Below are 19,143 nucleotides of genomic sequence, written 5' to 3'. Positions count from 1 at the left end.
TCTTGTGAATTTGTTTTTATTGGGATATAGGGGATGGGTAGCTGGGTAGTTCTACCCCACCAGGGTAATGTCCTTTCTAATCTCCCTGGGATAGCTTTTGGAGCTTTTTCTTTTTCTTGGAGCTGCTGCTCTTGCCGCCAGCAGCCTCTTCAGGTCCACTGCTGAGAGGCTCCTCCTTTAAAGAGAATTTCCTCTTTTTCTTGGGAACACTCCTGTTTCCTGCCTCTTCAGGGTCACTAACAGGTTCCTCTTTGGGGAAAGACTTCTTTTTCTTGGGCAGATTTCCACTGCCAGCTGTCTCCTCAAGATCACCACTAACCAGCTCCTCCTTGGAAAAAGGTTTCTTTTTCTTGGGTTTGGATGAAAGGACAGGTGGGTCTTCCACTCCATTCTCCTGAGGAGTCTCCTGGAGCTTTTGTTTTTTCTTCTTTTTGGGTTTCTCACTTGTTTCCTACAGGGGAAAATGGGCATGAAACTGTCACTCACTGCACCAACACCCCCACCCCCCACCCCATTAGAGTTCCAGCAATTAAGTAGGGCAGAAAGATGGGTACAAATGCTGTTAAATTGTCCAATGTTTCTGGGAAAGTTCCAATATGGATAAAACTCTGCAAATCCATCCCAAAGGTGACTCCCACTTAGAAGGTGGGGAGAAATTTAATTATTTAAGCCCATTTTAAATAAGAGAAAAACCCACCATGTTGGTCACAATAGAACCACCATGCCTAGATCCAGAAGGGACTCTGAAATACTTGACAAACTGGGCACCATGAAAATCCCAGGGAGGATTCTAACAATGTTTTGGAGACCTCCCTGCCCCCATCCCCACTGAAATGCTACCACCTCCAGACACAGCCGAGAAAACACAGCAGGAATTCACACTACCCCCGGTTGAGGACTCCTGGGAGGCTGCCGAGGACAGTGCTCTTGCCCAGGGAACCAGTGTGCTACAACCAGCTCTCTGGGCTCCTGAACAAGTTCTCTCAGCACCTATCTCTTTCCTATAGAATCAAGAGGCAGTTTTAGAGGTTTCAGTCCAAAGGTGCCTGGACTCAAGACTATGGCTTTGAGGTCACACATCCTTTGTTCTACTGTTGAAAATCCTACAACTCAAGATCTTCACTCAGGGCCGACATGCCTACTGACCTCACACTCCTCCGGTGTACTGCTGTTTTCTGAAGGCGCAAGGGCAATTGCAGCCAGCCGTTTCTTCTCCTTCTTCAAGCGTTTCTTCTCCTGTTTCTCCAGCTTCCTCGTAATCTCAGCAGCCGCTTCCTCTGCCTGGCCAAAGACAAGTGCTGAAAAGGCTCTGAAGACCTCTGGCCTTCCAGAGGTCTCCCTCCTGGCTTTTTTGGATCAGGCTCATTAAATCAGTTTTTTGCCTCCACTCTACAAGGTCAGGGTAAATCAGTTCATCACCTCCAACAGCCAGCCATATATGGTTTTTCCCCCACCTAGCAAAGCCCAAACTGACCTGAACCATGGCCTCCTTCATGACCTCCAGATTCTTTCGTGGAATCTCTCCAGTCTCATAGAAGGATAGCCGTTCCTCCACTTGTTCTCGAAGCTTCTCCCCAAATACACTTGTGGGTACCTCTGGATGTGTGTGTGTGTGTGTAAACAAAGCCTGTCAGCTCCTAAAGGACAAACGACTCCCCATCCCCAGTATTTCCTCTACCCTCAGCTTCACTCAGACCCAAAGTATCACCACTCACTAGGTGAACTGCTGTTGACGAAAAATGTTACCATCATTGTAGAAGCTAAGGTATCCGGTCCCCCACTCCCTCCTCACAAATGCCAACTCCCTCACCCATACCAGAAAAGCAATCAATTCGTGAGGCAATACTGCATTTGTTTGCCAGGTATCGGGAGATGCGGCCTTTGTTCTTGGCAGCTGCTCGGCCAATGAAGGTGGAGTGGAAAATGAGTCCATATTTTGGGGTGTTACCCCTTGTCTTCAGGGCTCTGGGAGAAGAATATTCAGTGGAGAATTTAAGACCAGAAGTTTCAACCCTATTAGCCAAGGCAGCTCCTCCCCTCCCCTTCCCCCCCCCCCCGTCTCCAGAGTGAGCCTTAAGCTGGGGTGGGTCTCTATTCCACCTCATGCCAACCCACAGCTCCCAGAGGCAGAGAAGGCATCCAATGTCGCTGACCTGGAAACTTGGTCCCTTTGCTGGGCCCTGGGAATCACTCAGACACCAGGACAGGCCATCACACCCATAGCAGAGGCCTGTATAGGTCAGGATGTCCTGGTCAGCCATCACTGTGATTCCCCAAACAAGCAGTGGGCACCAGAAGTGGCACCTGAGTGCGGGCAGGTGCCCTCACTGGTACCTGAACAGGGCCTTTTCAGCCCCAAGGATCTGCACTGTGGATGCTGGATACTTGGCCAAGTTGGTGAGGCTGCCAGCATGAGCAATGAGACGTGCACCTACCTGGAGAAGGATTCAAGGAATTAGTCACAGAAGCTGGATTTGCCAACCTACCAATTGCACAATCCTGCTTTACCTCTTCCCATCAAGTGCATACGGGAAAAACATAGTGGGTCAGGAAATAGAGCAGCATAGATATACATGGTAACAACCATACTTATCCCCCCATTTTTGTGTTTCCCATGACACACCGCTTCCCCAATTAGGGCCGACAAGCTGGGAGCTACTTGGCTCATCTTGGATCGCAGGTAAGTGTGCAAGCTCTGGCGGTACTCTGACAAAGACACCACACGACTGGAGAAGCTCTCGATGTTTATCAAGTCGATGGCTGATATGTCCATACCTGAAGGACACCAAGTATCAGCGTAGGAGCCAGATACTCAAAGTTCCATACATTATTCTGACTGCCAGGCTCTGTACTGACCCATGGAGGACCGCGAGGCATCCAGAATAGCCTTAGCCTTGGCCCCATCCATTGTAAGCTCCTCCAGCTTCTCCAACTTTTCTTCATTCAGTTCCCTCCGGTTTCCAATGAACTGAGCAAGGCGGCAGTATGTAGCATTGTCATTGATGATCTTCACCAGCTCAGGAAAGTGATACCCATACCACTCCCTGCAAAGAGCCACAATCACTTCCTGGCCCAGCTGCCATGTCTCAGAAAAAGCTATACCCTTAGCCCTCTCCACATCTACTCTTTGCCTGGAAGAAGTGAAAACAAGCCAGACCCAAACCTCCTTGACTCCATGTACCCCCATTCACAATACAGACCAGGCAAAGGGCCTGAGCTGAGGTGTATATGGGGTGGGTTTACTCTGCCTCCTCTTTCTGTACAGTCAGTGTAAGAACACAGCCTGTGGTAAGCACCAGGAGGCCCACTCCACCCCACATTGTTCTACCCACAGGAGCCAGTCCAAGCCACAGGTCACAGACCGTTTGCAAAGGTCACCCCCACACTTACCTGACACGCATGGAGAAGGTATTGATGTCCTTATCTAGCTGGTCCAGGAGGCTAATGGACTGTATTATCATGTTGTCCACCCGGTTCACATTAAACTTAACTTTGGCACGAGAATAGCTGTGTCCCAGCCCCAGCTGGGCTTTACAAGCAGACACATCAGTCAGGCCCTTCACCAGGTTGTGGAAGTGCAGACGAACTCCTGGAGGAGGGTAAGACTATGAGCAAGGAAAGGCTCTGAGCTAGCTCCTGCACCCATGGGCAACAGCCAAGCAGGATACCCAGAAGCAACCTTAGGCACCCTAATGTTCCCAGAACCCTCCTCAAAGATGTGTCAAGAATGGCATAAATGTTACCAGATGATGGTCTCACCCCGAAGAATCTCAGCTATCACACCTCCAGTCTGGCAGTTGTACCCTAAATCCTCTTGTATAGCAGCACCAATCTTGGGGTCCCCAACCCCCAGGAGTACTTTCTTCTTTTTGGATGGCAGGTAAGTCTCCAAGAACAGGCGGAGGTCCTCATGAACAATACCTCAGGGCAAAAAACAGAGCTCCCACTAACAGACTGAAGAAAGCTTACATCACAAAGGCTCCCGTCCTTTCAACTGTTAAGTGATAGACTGCTGGTCCAGCAGTGCATGGACCCCTCTCCTCCTGGCTTTGCTCAGAGACATAGAGACATCAGTGATTACACTCAGGGGATTGACAGATTCAAGTCATCACTGCAAAGCCTGCATTAACCACGGGAGAAACGGCACTCAGGTCCAATAGCGCAAGTGTGAAATGCATAACTGAAAATTTAAAACATATCCTGGAGCACTATGAAAATATTTAGATCCCAATTTGCCTTCTGGGACCAACCCTTTTCCTTGGTTTTTACAATCGAGCCAAGTAGCAGAGAACCATGTGTGATTGTATTTAGCACTGAACCAGTTCCCCCTGCCAGATTTCATTTATGAATCTATTACCAGTGCCCGCTGGACTGTGTGCTTTAAATATAACATTCAGTCTACCCTATTCCCCAGATATTGAGCTCTGTGAAGACGATTCTAAAATTACATCCTGTACACATCAAATACCACCCAGAACATATCAGATTTAGAACAAATCAGCCAAAGAAAAGCAAATACTATCACAAGCTTCCTAAAAGGAACTAGGCAGTAGCAGAACTACATCCCAGATCATCTTCCTGAAATACCCGGAGGTGGCTTGCTCACCTTCTGACACAGCGTTGGCATTTTCCAAGGCAACTTGGGATGAGGCAAAGGGACAGAAGGCCACGAGACGAACGATGTTGTGGAACTTGCCCAGATTGAGCACGCACTCCTCCACCTGCGGGGGAGAAAGGATGTCTTCCTTCCTTCACTCCTGCCTCTAGGGCGCAGTAAAGCAGCGGTTCTCAGCCCCGGTCGTAAAAAAGAACCAACTGAACGCTTAAGAATGAACCCACCATGGGCCCTAAATCCCGGTTCTGCTCCGTCGGGATGGAGTGCGGGAGGCTTCTAAATGATCCTAACGCGATTCTAATCACGGATGCAGAGAAGGACGCCTACTCTGCCGCTTTAGGGCTCACCGCACATCCCAGCGCGCGGCAGGCCACGTGGGAGCGCGCAGTGCATGCCGGGGCCGCTGCGGCCCGCCGGCTTCCACCCACCTGCGGCTGCAGCAGGCTGATCTCCTCCACCTCCTTCAGCGCCAGCAGCGCGTAGCCGACCGCGTGCTCGAAGAGCACGTGCAGCAGCACCTGGAAAGGGAGCCGGGGCGTCAGCGCGGTTCCCGCGTCTGCCTGGGCCCACTCCCAGGGCAGGCCCGGGCTCCTGCCAGGGCTCCGGCCCGAACCCAGGCCCACGCCGCGGCCTTCGCCTCGCCCGCGCACCACCACCTCCCCTCACCATGGCGTCTGCTCCGGGCCCTGCTCGCAATGCGGCGAGCGGGCTCCGGCGCGCGGAACCTGGCTCCCGAGGCCACGCCCCCGCGCCGCCGACCAATCAGAGGCCGGGGACGATACCTTTCCGGGACTTCGGAGGGGTCAGCAGAGTGGTATCTCCCGGCGGGCGGCCTCTTCCGGCCTCTGGCGCGCGCGGGCTGGCGCGGTTGCTGGGGACGCCTGGCCTGGGCCGAGCTCTGCAGGCCGTAAGCCAGGTTGGAAAAGCGCGTTTCTGGGTAACGGTCCAGGCCCCACGTTCTCAATTTACGGGCCGCAGAGCTGGGTGAAAGCCGGGCGGGAGCCGCGGGGATCATTCCCGGGCAGGAAACGGATGGCAAGTCCACTTTCCGCAGCGCCAGCGACCTCAGGCCCCGGACGCCTCCCCCCCCCCCCCCCCCAGGACCCCTTCGTCCCTCGCTTCCCACTGCGGGCCGACCCTGCCGGGAGCCCCGCGGGCCGCGCCCTTCCTCCCCACCCGGACGGAGCGGGGCCTGGGCGGTCTGGCGCAGACCTTGAGGAAACGGCACTCCTGGTGGCTGGTTCTGTGCTTTTAAATTGTATCCATTTCTTTTTTTAAAATAGGGTGGCAGGCGATAAGGTAGAAGAGAAAGACGACTCCAGCTTTTCCTGCGTCGGGTTCTCGGTCCCGTTGCGCGGAACCCAGCTCCTTCCGCGGGACACGTGCTGCCGCCCCGGTGAAAGGGCCCTGAAGTCCTCGTGCCCGCGGCGCTCCCAGGGAACGGGAGCTGCTGCCGTGCGCTCGGGCGGCCTTTGGACACTCAGGCGACTTTTGAAATTACCTTTACTTTAATAATTAATATTAAAACTTGGTTATCCCGAAGTAGTATATATGCTGGTAAATTTTTAAAAAATCATTTTAAGGTTTTTTTTGTTTGCTTTTTAAAAATAACATTCCCATAACAAAAGTACATTTATAAATTTAATATATTTTCTTTTCTTCCTAAGCAGTTAAGTTACTTGACAAAATCCAAGTACTGAGCTCATTCTTTTTTTTTTTAATCCTTACCTGAGGATATTTTTTCCATTGGTTTTTCAGAGAGTGGAAGGGGGAGAGAGAGGGGAACATCTCCTGCTGGCCCACTGACCAGGGCCCCAGGAACTGAGCCTGCAACCCCGGTACATGCCCTTGGTCTGAATCCAACCAGAGACCCTTCAGTCCCCCAGCGGACACTCTTTAACTGCTGAGCCAAACCGGCCAGGTCTGAGCTCACTCTTGAAGCTAAATATATTAAAGATATGGTTGGTAAATATTAAAATTTCATAATCTCAATATTACTTGCAAATGTTAAATTCTGTTACATATATCCACTTAAAAATCATGAGTCTAAGTCAGTTATTCCATTTCACATTTTTAAATGGAATTGCAAAATTAACCTATAATGTTAAAGTCTCTTAAACGTTATAAATACCAAATTAAATAGGTGGTTTCAAAATGTAATGGACAATATTAATGCTATGACTTTGTTGTACTTCATTATTTCTATATTTAATCCTAACTATTCCTGGGGTTACAGGTGCTTGTCTGCTAAGGCAGGGGTTTTCAAACAAGCCAGAATCCATTAATGGATTACAGGATTAATTTAGACATTCTTGGCCGCATTAAAAAGGAATTGGACGAAAAAGAATAGGAAATAGTATGTCACATAGAGCAAGGGGTATCGATTTGTAAAACTTGTCTCAGCTAAACATACATATATAAACATATATGTATAAATACATACATAATATATGTATAGATGTAGAAATACATATGTACACACAAATATATATATATATGTAATTTCTGTCAATTAAATACAAAAAGCCTGAGAGTTACTAAGCTGAAAGCTAACCATATTCATATTTTGGGTAGATAAATCTGCATCCAAGTGTGAAAGCATGAGGACCAAGAGCACTGATTTCCACAGGGAGGGAAAGATGGATGTCTCAGCTCCAGCAGAGATATAGCTAATTTGTATATTCCCTCACCTTTGGTTTCTGGCACTCAAAGGATTGGATGATGCCCATCCACATTTGGGATGGCCAGTTCACCAGTTCAAACGCCTGTTGCATGCCAGGTATGTTTCTAGGTGAGGGGATATAGTAGTAATCCAACCAAGTCAGTGCCATCATGGAGTTTACATTATGCAGTGAGATGAAAAATGAAGTAAATGTGTTGATAAATGTTAAGGAATGTAGCATTGTTTTTTGGAGGCCCTCAGTGAATAAGTGACATTTGGGCAGAGATCTTAAGCAAGGGAGTAAGCAATGCAGAGATTTTGGAGAAAAATAAAAACATAACCCTTGACTTCTCACTTCAGAGACTTTATAATCCTGGAAGAATGAATATAAACAAGTGCTGAAATGCAGTAGTATGGGAGACTGACCAGAATACATCTTGGAGGTGAGGGGCAGTGCTCCTGAGGAAGACTTTATGGCCAGAAAGGGTTTTAGGTATTTATAGAAGAATGTGTAGGTTGTTAAGAGATGAAGAAAAGAGAGTGGAAGCAAAAGCCAGAAACGAGAAGAACCTGCTAAAGGTACAAGATTTATCCTGGTCAGTAGTTGGAGAAAGACGGAAGGACCTAGCATGTAAGATGTAAAACATAAGCCTTTGGGTGGCACACAGAGCAATATACACATCTTGTAACAGAAACCCACACTTGAAATCTACATGTTCATATGAACCATTGTCTCCCCAATAAATTTAATATGAAAATAAAATAAAATATATGTGTAAATTTCATTAATGCAGATTTAAATTATGCCATCTTAAAGTCTAGAGCTAACCCATGAGGGAAGTTATCTTTCCTTATTATTTCATAATATTCACTATATTTAGCAGAATAAAAGCTCTCTTTCTTATAAAAAATAAAACAAAATAAAACATAAGCTTGAGTGAAGGCCAGGATGAATCTCTCTTGATCTGATGAGACTTTTATTCTTTACTAAACAGTGTTGGATTGGAGATTAATTTGGAGGTGATGTGCAAGACAGATGTCCCCAAAAGTTCCAGCTGAGAAAATGTCCTTCACAGGCAGCAGGTCTGAGGGGGAGCTGTGGGTTTCACAGGCATGTTCCAGACTCAAGCTTTAAAGCCATGTGGCATCTGGGGCCTTTTCTTTCTCTGTGTAGTAGTACTATTTACCCATGGGGAACGACCATACACTGTAACATCTATAACTTTTATTTAACCTAGTCTATGGTTCACTGTGTCATTTTGATGTAAATTAACCCAGTTTTTACTTTGAGCAATGGGCATTGCTAATGGGCACCTATGGAAATGCAATGTGCTAGTCATGCACCACATAAGGACAGACCTATATATAACAGTGGTATACTATATAGCCTAGGTGTGTAGTAGGCTATACCATCTAGGCTTGTGTTAAGTACACTCTATAACGTTCGCACAACAAAATTGCCTAACAGTGCTTTTCTCAGAACTACCCTTGTGGTTAAACTGAGGATGACTGTTTAAATTCCAGTGACGGCTCAGGCCGATGGTTCAGTTGGTTAGGTCGTCCTGATACACCAGGACGGTTCAATCCCCGGTCAGGGCACATACAAGAATCAACCAATGAATGCATGGAAAAGTGCAACAACAAATGGCTGTTTCTCTGTCTTTAAAAAAAAAAAAAAATTCCAGTCACCAGGAGAGCTTCAGGAAAGGAAATTGCATGAAACAACCACAAGGTGGTGGCACTTTACACTCATTTCACGAATGAGAAAATTCTCCCATCAAAGTTGAAAGGCTTCTAGCAATTCCTTAGCCCTTTTTTCAAATGTGAAAAGACACCCTGCAAAAGTCTTTGGTGATGAGTTACCCCTATGTGCAACATTTATTTCCATGGACACAGAAGAATGAAAAGCTTCAGAGGACGACCATTTAGCCGTGTTCCTTGTCTTTTTGGCTGTCGCTTCTGAAGCTCAGAGTTGATTAGAATTATAGGGTAAAAGTTTTGTTCAGTTGATACTGTTTGTGTTCATAACCCGAGCCTGAGGATATTTGATCTTATCCACACATGATAATATCTGTTACTTATTGATCACTTAGTATAATGCTTGGCACTTAGTCTTATATATATCAACTGGATGAGTCATAACAGAATTTGGAGGTTGGGTTTATATGGCCCTTATTCCAGACATGGTTTGGTGATGGAGATATATGTATGCTGTACATACCTCATGCACCTCAACCGTGAGCCTTAGCCTCTCTTTAAATTTTTCAAACTAACACTGCACTGAAGATAAATGATCTGGCAAAGTACTGCAGAGAGCTGTCTTCACTAGAAATCCTTAGCACTCAGAAACAAGCCCAGCTTACACAATTGGATGATACGCACCTGGTGATTTTGCCGTTGAAGATTGTATTTCAGTGTTTGTTCCCTAGGAACCAAAAGGGATAAAGTGCCTACTTGCCCTAGTCTTAGGCTTTAAAGGTATCTCATGGAAACAACACATGGGATTTTAAAATATTCATTTGATAATCTTTGTCTTTTTTCTGGAGGGTTTAGTCCATTAGCATTTATTTTGATTCCTGATATATTTTATTTCTATCCTCTTAGATGCTTTCTACTTGGTGATTTTTGTTGTTTCTTTGCCTCCCCCCCCCCTTCTTTCTTGGAGGTACTATGAACCTAAAATCACTTTATTTTTTTTTTTATTTTTAAAAAATATCTTTATTGATTTCAGAGGGAGGAAAGGAGGGGGAGAGAGAGAGGCAGAAACATCAATGATGAGAGAGTCATTGATCAAGCCCACAACCGGGCATGTGCCCTGACTGGGAATCGAACCCCGATTGCCTGGATCCCAGGTTGACGCTCAACCGCTGAACCACGCCCAGCCGGGCGAACCTAAAATCACTTTAAAATTTTCCATTTGATTTTTTTGGAACACAGTTGATATGAGAATTTAGATTTTTTGTGTGAGGACTGCTTTGTGGATATAAATTCTCAAGGGAGAACTTTTTCCTCCACTTCTGCCACGATCAAGAGAGACAAATGTTCCTTTCTGCATGGCAGGTTTATTTCTTATTGTTCCTTGCAGAGCATGAAGAACTTTGATGCCCCAGCTTTGGGTGGGGCTCTACAGGGCATATTGGAAATGACTTTACTGAACTGAGGATCACAAGTGTAGTGGATGCTGCTGGTACCCTGCTCAGGTCCCCTTACTGGCTGATGCATCACTCCCGGGTTTCTGTGAGTGTGCTAGTCATGGGGAAATCAGATGTTCACCTTGGTCTTTGCCAAAAGTGTGTTCCTACTTATGTGATTCTGTATGAAATGGAGCTCTTTATGGACGTTGAGCACATAGATTATTAGAAATGAAAGGATCTGCCTGCAAAAATAGCTTCTGACATAAAATTCAGTGTCTCTTCATTCCCCTTCTCCCCCCTGTAAGGAATACATAGACAAACTAGGGTAATATCAGTAGACACTAGTTATAATTCTCCAGGTAAATTGTTAAGTAGATCTCCTAATTCAAATCATTCTTAGGTGACCTGAGGAAAGAAAGAGAAGGAGGGGGAGGAAGAGAGAAAGAAAGAAGAAAGAAGAAAGAAGAAAGAAGAAAGAAAGAAAGAAAGAAAGGAGGGAGGGAGGGAGGGAGGGAGGGAGGGAGGGAGGGAGGGAGGGAGGGAGGGAGGGAGGGAGGGAAGAAAGAGGGAGGGAGCAAAGGGAGGGAAGGAGGAAGAGGGAGGAAGAAAGATGGTCTTCATGCCTGATGGCCCCTGGACAGGCTGAATAGTGAAGTTTTAAGATGGAATGACTGGAAGCTTAAAGTGGAGAATGCAGAGATGATAATAGTCTAGACTGTTCGCTAATAACATGTCTCAGCTGTAAAGCCACACCACATTAACACCCTTCCCCTCTACCTATCTCCCTAGCTCACTGGAAGTTTCCTGTTGCTTAAGGGTCCCAGGAGCCACCATTAACTAATCTTCTGATGGATGTCTTTCAAAAAAGCTTTAAAATTTTCTTGATAGAGGGCTTTTAACTATTTGAATTAGGAAACCTGTTAAAATATGTCCAAAAATTCTTTGATAACCACCCCCCTCAAGAGATGCAACCTAATCTTCCCTTTGAGTGCGGGCTAGACTTGGTGACTCAGTTCTAATGAGTGGAATGTGGTAGAACTGAGGGTGTAACTTCAGAAATAGAGGTATTGTGGCTTCCCCCTTGCTCTTTCTCTCAGATTACTTGCTCTGGGGGAAACCAGCTGCTATGTTGTGAGGACACCCCATCACCCTATGGAGAGGTCCATGTGAGGAGTAATCAGTTTCCTGTTAATAGCCAGCAAGGAACCTAAGCCTCTTGCCAACAGCCATATGTGTGTGCCATCTTGCCAACAGATCTTCCAGCCCCAGTCAAGTCTTCCAATGGTTATAGCCCTGCCTGAGATCTTGACTGCAATATCCAGAACCATAACTGCCCAGTGAAGCCACCCCCAAATTATTTTATTTCTCAATTACAGTTAACATTATTTTATATCAGTTTCAGGTGTACAGCATAGTGGTTAGACAGTTATAATTTACGAAGTGATCCTCTGATAATTTAAGTACCCAGCTGAAACACTACATTGTTATTACAATATTACTATCACTCCCAAATTTTTAATCCACAGAAACTGTATGAGATAATGTTTATTGTTTTAAGCTGTAAAATTTTGGGGACAATTTGTTGTACAGCAATAGAGAGGAAGTATTCCCTCACATAAAATTATGTATCACCAAAACAGGATAATTTGTTTGTGTTTATGGTGAGTGTTTAGGTATATTGAAAGCCATCATAAGCCTAACAATCACTAGGAGGCTTATAACAAGTCTCTCTTGTTCCCTTCCCCAGGGGCTGGCATTATCCCCAGGCAGGATGACATGAAAGCTAGGTGGCCATTACTGGGTCTTCTAGTCCTGATTGGTTGGGTTAGATTCTGTCGATTCTTGTGTCGAGGTCTTAGGTAGGATAGTTCAGAACCAGGTGTGTCCTCCCAGAAGAAGACATATGATGCACAAACATTTTTGGATTTGGGGGTTGGATCTCAGTTCCATGGAGATGGGGCATTAGCCATATCTTATTTAGCCTGCCTGGAGATGGACTGGGGTGAAATGATTTATAATTTCTCCTGGTCATGTGTCCTCATTCCCATCCATCCCAGGTTGTGTGTGAAGTTTTGGAGCTGGGGTGGGACCAGGAAGGAAGTTGGAAATTATTTTAATTGTATAGCTTATGAAATCTCTGTAAAATCCATATCAGGACTTTGCCTGACTTCCAGGGTGTGGGGGATTCTCCTGAGAATCCCTGGGGACATGATTGGGTGGTGGCTTAAGGACAGGACTCCTTTTAGAACATGCGGAGACCATCTCATGATGGTTCCTTGATCCCAAAGCCGCATACTCACCTGGGTCTGGGAGCACCAGGTAGAAGAAAGGAGGGAACTGCCTGCAAGATACCGGGGCTGTCAAAGAGTCTTGGACTGGGACTGTGCTGAGCCTTTGCCCTCGCTGGCAAGGCCCTCTCAATGGTCTGGACTCCCCGGCTTATGCTGCCTGGGACACATTCTGCATAGAACCTCCTTAACACTAGGTGAACACAGAATCACCAGAGGCAAGGCTCTGCACTGCACTCTGCAAAACTCCTCAAAGATCATCTTCAGCTTCTCTTATACAATAAACAGGCTATCATGTTCCTTTTAGAATTTGCTGCATGAGAAAGATTTTTCTGTCCTGAGCAATCTTAAGTTTCCTTCAATTAGATAAGAAGAACTATATAACTCACTGGCTCCTTGCCTTGCAGCTAGGAGGTTCCAGGGCATTTCTGGTGCTTGATGGCATCAGCTCTCCTCAGACTGGGTTCTGGGTCACCATCTTCCCACTCACCATGGCTGGACTTTGGTCCATTTACTTTTATTTTCATTGGCTTCTTGTACCTTTTATTTTAACCATCTCACCTCCTTTGTATAGAGGTGATGGTCAGGAATATGGGCTCCTCTACATTCTCCTCCCAGTTGGTGGAACTGGCAGAAACCTGTGTCCCAACATGGGCATCATGAAAAAGTCTTTGATGAGGGTCACAGCCCTGCCCCGTCCTCCCAAAGTCTGGAGCCAAGGGAAACCACCATGAGTGCAAGGTCCAGAGTTGCCTGAACCAAGATACTGGGAAGAAAAGTTATGGGGAGGCAGGAGGCTCAGCTCCCCCAAAGGGCAGATGAAGCCACTGTCCTCCAGTTTTGGACAACAAGGCCTAAGTAATCAAAGTCCCCACATTCAATAAGAGAGAGAGAGAGAGAGAGAGAGTGTGTGTGTGTGTGTGTGTGTGTGTGTGTGAGAGAGAGAGAGAGAGAGAGAGAGAGAGAGAGAGAGAGAGAGAGAGGAGAGAGAAAAGAGAATACCAATTTGGGCATGTGAGCTGGTGGGGCTTGGGGTTAGGCCTCAGGATGGGCTCCTGTAAGTACCAGCTGTCAGCGGGGAGGTCTCTGAGCACTCTTTCTAGAGGCCGGCCTCCCAGGATGAGTCTGAGGCTGGGCTTGGCCAGAATCTGGTCTGATGCCAGGAGGCCGAGATATAGGGAGGTGACTGGAGGCAGGCGGCATGGTCCCACCGGCAGACCTGGAGGTCCCAGGGCCCTGCGCCTTCTTGTCGAGGGTCTGGCTTTGGCTGGAAGAATGAGGCATGGTCCCTGGAAAAAGAACCGAGACAAGAATGAGGATGTGAGATTTTGCTACAGTTTTTTGGTATCGAGTGGAGCCCTCGGGAGCTGCCCTGCTCTGTAGGTAGATTTCAGTCCTATTTGGTGATCTGAGAAAGGTGAGATCACCCTCACATCTGGGGTTGCCTTGGCCTAGCTGTTGCATAAACAGATCTGCTGGAGGAATATGACCTTCTGGCTCAAGAACTAGAATTTGAACGCTGGTCCTAGGCTAGACTCTCTGAACCTGGTTTTCTTGAGTATAAAGTTGGGACAACAGCAGCCTCACAAGCGGCTGCCAGGGTCAAACATGATGATAGTGGAATCAGATTAATTTCCAGCTCTTTCAATTGTTTCCTTTCCTTCTCCTAACTCCAAGTTAGGGGCAATTACTGGCTTGTTCTTTGCCAAACCCAGTTTCTGGGACACAGAAAGGGACTCAGTTTCCACTATGGATGTGTGTGGCCTGTGACTGAAGTCGAGGATTGATGTGCACCACTTCCAGGTGTGTCTTCTAGGCCCTTCCCCTTGCACTAGCTTGACTCAGGCGGAGCCAGGATGGAAGGAGCCAGGGTCCCCACATCATCATTTGTAAGAAAGTGGCCATCAAATGGAGACACCCAATTTGGACATTATGTTGAGTGAGAAGTAGACTTTTATTGTGTTTGAGCCATTAGCTTTTTGGTGCCGGTGTGTTGCAGCAGCTAAGATCATTCTAGTGAATACTTTAAGAAGAGAATCTAAGTGACGGCAGCAGTGAGGCCATTGGAATTTTCCGGACTAAAGATTGACCATCTTTCTAAGCTCCCATGGATATGTTCAGATAACACTTAAATTTTAAAAAAAAATCAAATACTGCATTACTGGTTTAATCCATATAAAATTGAAAGAGCTTTAATAAAAATAAAAATGTGAAGAAAGGAAAACTTTCAAAAGCAGCCAGGAGAGAAAGGAGGGAAAGGAGTGGTAAGGGGGACAGCCACATGGGGTCCTGGGGCCATGGCCAGGCCACTGACAAACCAGTGTAAGTTTCTTGGTTTCTCATGGAAAACATTTTGTACACCTATTTTTTCCTTTCATACTTAAGTCCATCAGTGTCCAAATATGTCCATTCCATTTTTTTGTTTGGTTTTGTTGGTGATATTACAACATAGTATTGCATTTACTCCATTTCCTGACCTGTGTGGACTTCTTTTTGTTTGTTTGTTTATTAACCCTCACTCGAGGATATTGTTTCCATTGCTTTTCAGAGAGAGTGGGAGGGAGAGAGAGAGAGAGAGAAACATCGATGTGAGAGAGACACATCGATTGGTTGCCTCCCACATGTGCCCAGCCAGGGCGGGGGATTGAGCCTGCAGCCGAGGTACGTGCCCTTGGTCAGAATTGAGCCTGGGACCCTCCGGTCCGCGGCCCAAGCTCTGACCAGCGAGCAAACCAGCAGGGCTGACACAGAGTTCTTGTCCTCTGTTTGCAACATCCACGTGTTTATGTGTTATTATTCAATAGTAACTTGTTAGCATTCCCATGTCAACACTCCGTACTAGAATCCTTGTTAGTATTCTAACATCAGCAGGATGTTTGCTAGGGATGTACATGGGTGCCCGGCTTCTCCCGGCCCCCTTCCACAGTCGCCCTTCCCTAGTGGATCTGGAGAACTGAAAATAAACTGATGAGGGATTTTCATCCTGCAGGGGAATAACTGCTATGTGCTTCAATTCTCTTATTTCTTTTTCTCAGAGTCTTGCCTACAGGTTCTAAAAGCATCAAATAAATGATTAATTTCTTCACTAAAAATTATAACTCCTAAGCCATCAGTCATTTCTTGTGCCTCTTGCTCAATTCTCACACCAAGGGCCAAAATCTCAGCATACTGGCACGATTTAATTTTAAAACAGGAACAATCCCTGGAAAATGAGATCACCTCAGAGATGGTCTCTTTCAATTTGACCCTTTCTTACTCCCAGGTGGAGATGGTTTCTGATTAGTCCCCTCTGAAGCCCTGTGACACTTCCTTTGGAACATATGTGATCATTTCTCATCCTTTCAGGCCAGATATCCTAGTGCTTTTTTTGGGAAAGAGAATACAAACAAGTGGCAGCCGTGAGGTGCGAATCTCCCCATTCCTCCTGCTAAAGAAATCATTCCAAACAATCGTCCCCACCCGCAGGCAGCTGGCGCCACGCCCCCCACGCCTTGAGCATCTTAAAGGGGTGGTGGGACACCAAGAGTGCTCCTACGCTGGGTTAAGCAGCCAGACGTCAAGGGGGTATGACATGGGCACTAACAGATTCGAGAGAGAAACTGAAGATGACAAAATCATTTTAAAAACAATACTAAATTACAGGGAACATAAAGAAGCGAAGTCACCACCAAAGATGTCATGAGAGACCTGAAGGACAGAAATGAGTGAGACAAGCCTGCAGGACAAGTGGTGCTGTTTCCCCCTTGACAGAGACACCGCACCTCCCACCAGCCTGTTTCCGTGGGTGCCTTCTCGGGGCAGGGAATTCTGCGAAGCGCTTTAACACTCACCCATCTCATTCTCGCCCCTCGTGAGGTCGGCACCATAATTTAGCCTCATTTTCACTGGCCCAGTTCCATACAGCTAATCATCCAAATTCTGATTTCAACCCCAGATCCGTCTGATTTCACAACACATGCTCTTTCCACCTTCCCCCGTGGCCTTGTAAAAAGTGATCATGAAACGGAATTTACCTGCTTTGGTGGCACTCTTGGAGCTGCCGGTAGCTGTGTCCTCTGAGCCTCTGGCCGCGGCTCCGCCTTTGGCAGCCTTGTGGCTCTTCTCATCCTCACGGAGCTGCAGGGAAATAGCAGTGGTCAACCTTGGCCCGGGGAGTGGGTGTTTGGCCCCAGGATGGGGGCTGCAGAGGGCAAGGACTCTGTCTTCGGCTCTTGGGAATCACCTTAAATCACTTGTCATTCGTCCTCACCGCTGACTGCAGAGGGCGGCTGAGGCTCAGGTTTGCACAGCATTAGAAGGAGCGTCTGGCCAGGGGGGATGGAAACCTCCAACCCTCTGTTCAACGGTTTTCTTTATCCAGGCAGGAGCCCAGTAAGATTAAGGAAGTGGGCATGGGGATGGGGAACTGGCTGCGAGGCAGGTGACATTAGTTCCAGAAGAGGCATCGAGAAAGCAAGGAGGGCGGGCTTATGTCGAGGTGGGGCGGCCGGAGAGTGGCATTGAGCAGTCAGTCAGCTAACGCTGAGACAGGCTGTCCCCGGTGGAGGGAACTTCCAACACCTCCTAGGCCACAGGTCACAAGCAGTATGTGGTTTTGACAGCACTATTTGTTTTTTTTAGTATTTATAGTATTAGTATTAATCTATAGGAATTACTGTGGGTACTGGTTTTATTATGTGTGAACATTGGTTGAATTCATTGAATTTCTCCTGTTCTTCAGCAACCTCTCAACATTTGAATAATTGTTATATATACCCAAATATCTTGAGACTATAAATGCAGGCTGTTGAATCATATGGATATTTTTGGTTTGAGTTTAGAAGAAAGACATTTAGAGTGTACATCTGGGTTCACAGAGCAAATTAGCAAAACACAAAAACATGACATCATTTTTACCATCTGGAATGAAACCTGAGACAGAATGAAACTTGTGACAGACTCACCGCTTGGATTTTCTTCCTTAGCTGGGCATTAGCTCGAGAAAGGCTTTTGGAAACCGAGTTCAGGTAGTAGATGGCCAGGCTGTAAGAGAAAAGCATGCCTCCTGTGATACTGGTATTTTGGAAAATGACAAGAGCTGGATGCCTTTCCTGAGGAATCAGGGCAGACTTCCTGGAATAGGTGGCAAGGCTTTGCCTCCAGGCAGGATGGGAGGAGGTCCTACCATCCCAAGTCCCCCACTTAACATGTAAAAAAGGTCCTGGACGTCCCTGCTCTCTGTATTTGATGGAACGTGGAAATGACCTCCACATTTCTACCTCTGAGTGCTCAGTAAAATTTGGCTAAAGGAATCATCCCTCTTATAGGGAATCTGAAGGGGCAAGGGAGTGGCAGGGTTTCCTGTCTGCAGAAGAATCTGCTTGTGTTTCCTGGGCACCTGCCCGGTGCCAGGCTCTGTGCCATGCACATCCCACTCCACATCTCACTGGTTTGGACAAAGCTCCATGAAGTAGAAAGGATGACTCCCATCTTTACAAATCAGAATCCTGGAATTCAGAGAGGTTAAGTAATTTTCCCAAGGTTACCCCATTGATTAGTACTCCTCAGAGTGCAATTTGAAGTAAAAGATTTTAACAATCTTCAAGTATGGAGGGAGGCAGAGCTGCTAAGTACCTGCCCCAAGTTTAGCTAAAAACACAACTGCAGATGCCCTGCAGGCCCCCTGCTCAGATGCACTGATGGGAACGTCTGTCCTGGGTTGCTGGTTTTCAGCGTCTGGCTCCCACTGGCTGATTTCATGACTTGATGTCCTTTGAGGCTGTAGCCTGGGCTTCCCTTTCCCAGGCTATGACCTGGTCTGTACCACCTGAGAACAGAGGGCCCACCTGGACTGGATGCTCAGCCAGCCTGTTACCTGGGAGCTTTTTAGGTTCATCCTAATTGTCACTTTTCTCCATGAATTTCAAGCCTTAGCTCCTCCAGCTTGGGTCTTCTGAACCTTCCCCTCAGTGTGGGGCCACCCATAGCCACTTCAGTAGGATCTACAAGCTCTCTCCCTACAGAGAAGAGGAACCACATTGTCTTTGTAGCAGAATGTAGGTGGAAGGCTGTTATGGGAGCCTCCTGAAGCAAAGGAGAGAAGGGAGGGCGGGTAAAGGGACCACTCCCTGTCTTGGTGCTTACTCTGCCCTTTCTCTAGCGCATTAGGGAGGAGCTAGAGGTCAGAGCGGATAAAGTGCTTATGGGTGGCTGTGTTCCTCCTGAGGCTGCCTGCAAGGGTCAGGTTTGGTGTCTGGGTTCCAGAATCTTCTCAGAGGGTCACAGGTCATTCCAGGTTGTTATATCATGTCAGCCCTCTCTCAGAAGCAGACTAGAAGCAGATGTTTGAAATTGAGGATGAATAGGTCTCCAAAACATGCCTATTTTGGAGAGCAATTTAGCACTATCTAGAAAGAACAAAGAAACACATCCCTGTGACCCAGAAGCTGCACTCCTAGAGGTCTA

General features: G+C 46.8%; 2 protein-coding genes across 2 annotated transcripts in view; both read right to left on the bottom strand.

Annotated features, from left to right (window-relative positions):
• On the bottom strand, nucleotides 1–5,306 carry NOP56 (NOP56 ribonucleoprotein). The gene is made up of 12 exons (XM_081148739.1): nucleotides 5,282–5,306; nucleotides 5,044–5,133; nucleotides 4,607–4,721; nucleotides 3,760–3,921; nucleotides 3,391–3,589; nucleotides 2,857–3,044; nucleotides 2,624–2,775; nucleotides 2,335–2,435; nucleotides 1,817–1,965; nucleotides 1,475–1,596; nucleotides 1,147–1,281; nucleotides 1–451 (listed from the first exon to the last, which is right to left on the bottom strand). The coding sequence occupies exons 1-12, from the start codon at nucleotides 5,282–5,284 to the stop codon at nucleotides 77–79; spliced, it is 1,791 nt and encodes a 596-aa protein (XP_081004865.1). The 5' UTR covers nucleotides 5,285–5,306; the 3' UTR covers nucleotides 1–76.
• An 8,464-nt stretch (nucleotides 5,307–13,770) lies between these two features.
• The window catches only part of TMC2 (transmembrane channel like 2), a gene marked incomplete at both ends in the record, with an annotated part of 40,516 nt that continues 35,143 nt past the window's right edge, over nucleotides 13,771–19,143 (bottom strand). The window contains 3 exons of the mRNA XM_081148337.1: nucleotides 13,771–13,988; nucleotides 16,713–16,815; nucleotides 17,643–17,721. Coding sequence (XP_081004463.1) covers nucleotides 13,771–13,988; nucleotides 16,713–16,815; nucleotides 17,643–17,721 — 400 coding nt within the window. The remainder of the gene's footprint in view (nucleotides 13,989–16,712; nucleotides 16,816–17,642; nucleotides 17,722–19,143) is intronic.

This window comes from Miniopterus schreibersii, assembly GCF_964146895.1.
Source record: "Miniopterus schreibersii genome assembly, chromosome: 10".
NCBI lineage: Eukaryota > Metazoa > Chordata > Mammalia > Chiroptera > Miniopteridae > Miniopterus > Miniopterus schreibersii.
The sequence above is the reverse complement of the archived record's forward strand: the minus strand, read 5'-3'. Positions and strand labels throughout refer to the sequence as shown.